Source organism: Nematolebias whitei, chromosome 7, assembly GCF_014905685.2.
Source record: "Nematolebias whitei isolate Nwh7 chromosome 7, NemWhi1, whole genome shotgun sequence".
NCBI lineage: Eukaryota > Metazoa > Chordata > Actinopteri > Cyprinodontiformes > Rivulidae > Nematolebias > Nematolebias whitei.
Genome location: NC_056504.1, coordinates 5,367,466 through 5,369,465, shown reverse-complemented (window position 1 = coordinate 5,369,465; position 2,000 = coordinate 5,367,466). Strand labels below are relative to the sequence as shown.

The 2,000-nt window shown below is 51.5% G+C and overlaps 1 protein-coding gene across 1 annotated transcript; it reads left to right on the top strand.

Moving 5' to 3' along the window:
- Positions 1 to 1,643, top strand: LOC119411660 (zinc finger and SCAN domain-containing protein 21). The gene is made up of 2 exons (XM_037678563.1): positions 1 to 188; positions 648 to 1,643. The coding sequence occupies exons 1-2, from the start codon at positions 2 to 4 to the stop codon at positions 1,373 to 1,375; spliced, it is 915 nt and encodes a 304-aa protein (XP_037534491.1). The 5' UTR covers position 1; the 3' UTR covers positions 1,376 to 1,643.
- Positions 1,644 to 2,000: the final 357 nt, after the last annotated feature.

The following is a 2,000-nucleotide window of genomic DNA, read 5'->3' as shown; positions in this document are numbered from 1 at the left end:
CATGACCAAACTGGAGCTGTTGAACGTTTTCCTGACCGACCGGCTGACGGCGGCGGCGGAGGAGATTTTCCGCGCCGTGAAGGACACGGTGGCGGAGTACCAGAGCGAGGTCCTGCGGTCCAGAGAGGAGAACGAGCGGCTCCGACAGCTCCTGAACGCCGCGGTGGTCCAACACCTGCTGCCGTCAGGTCTGTGCAGCGACTCAGTCCAGACCGAGCTTTTTGCACGAGTAGCTTTTTTATAAACGGATCAATATGTTCTGTGATAATCAGCGTTTTTCAGTCATGACTCGCATCCAAACCTACGAAGTAAAATCAAAGTGTCTGGTTTTACGATGCGGAGCCTGAAGGCAGCAGGATGAAGCCGGGCTTTCTGGATCTGGCTCAACAAAACCTGAAACTGTTCTGAGACCCTGAGTTCTTCCTCCTGTTTCCAGCTGAAACTAAGGACGGCCCAGCAGAGTCTAGTTTGATAATCTAATTATCATCAGCTGTTCAGTCAACATGTCGTCATCCTGCTGCTAATAAGTGTTCTGTCAGACTGGGATCATCAAAGTTTGTTAAACTTATCTCAGGCCACTTTCAGCCTCCTAAAAATGGAACTGATCTTTTGAAATGCGCCCAACATGATCGTGTTTTTCTTTTCAGAGCCGTACTCCCTCTGGTCCCGAGAAGACGCAGGCGTCTGTGACTGGAGGAGCAGAGGGGAGCCGCTGTCGCAGCTGGAAGAGGAAAAACTCAGAGGAAGTCAGGCAGAAGCTCCACAGGAAGCAGAGGACTCGGCAGAGGGAACCTGCAGCCGTGTCCAGCAGCAGGGGCCAGGCGCCCCCCCATCCTCGGTCACGTCTGTACAGATAAAGATAGAAAATGACAAATGCGTGTCAACCAGCGTCTTGTCGGTTCCTTCAGACTGCAGAGCAGCTCCGAGCCATTCTTCTTTCTCCTCTGCAAAGAGTCCGGAGCATTTAAAAACAGGCTCACATGTGAGGGGGGTCCAGCAGGTGAGGGGGGGCCTTTGCTCCAACAGCAAACAGGGCATGCCGCCAGTCAGGAATGGAAGATCCCTGAAGCTGCCTCGCCTCTCTCAGCCCAAGCAGAGCATCCAAAGGTGGCACAGCTGCAGGGAGTGCGGTAAGAGCTTCAGCTTCGCCTGCCAGCTGGAGGTGCACATGCGCTGGCATACCAAGGAGAAACCGTACAGCTGCACGGTGTGCAGGAAGAGCTTCACCACCATCAGCATGCTGAGGAGGCACCACCGCATCCACACCGGAGAGAAGCCGTTCCACTGTCACGTCTGCGGGAAACGCTTCAACCAATCGGCGCACCTCAACACCCACTTCAGGCTCCACGCCAAGGAGAGGGCCAGCAGGAGCTGAGCCGTGCCTCGGCAGGAAGCAGGTGGAGGCGTGCATCACCTGGAGCCACACTCATCGGCAGCTGTTGACTCAGAGCAAAGCTCATTTAATCTGGGGTGCATCGGTTGAATCAAACACAGGTCATCTGGTTGAACAAAATTTAACTGGTTTAATCCAGAGGTCAAAACGTATTTAAACAGAGCTGAACTGGTTCAGTCACTCAGTCAAAACATCTGCAGTGATTGTGATTAGCTGTTGTTCTAGTCCAATAAAGATGTCAGTATTTGAAGATCTGTCTCCCGTGAATGCTCTTTGTTTGGAAAATGGAGCTTTGGATGACCTGTCTCATGTCATGACCGCTTTGCCTAAAGACGTAATCCGTCAAATATCTGGATACTGGGCTGTAAAACATACTAGAAAGTTCCTGGAACAGCCTCGACAGGGACGGCCACGTGACGGCCGTTTTAAAATGTAGAAGACAACACGCCTGCATGATATAAAATATTTATGTGCACCTGTAACTGTATGGTAGGAAGAGTTTGTTCAGGGACCTCTCTGCTCCAGGTCATGTGACCTCACTGTGCTCAGAGTTCTGTCAAGCGCTGAAAAAAATTATATATTTGCATATTACGTCACCATGGTAACT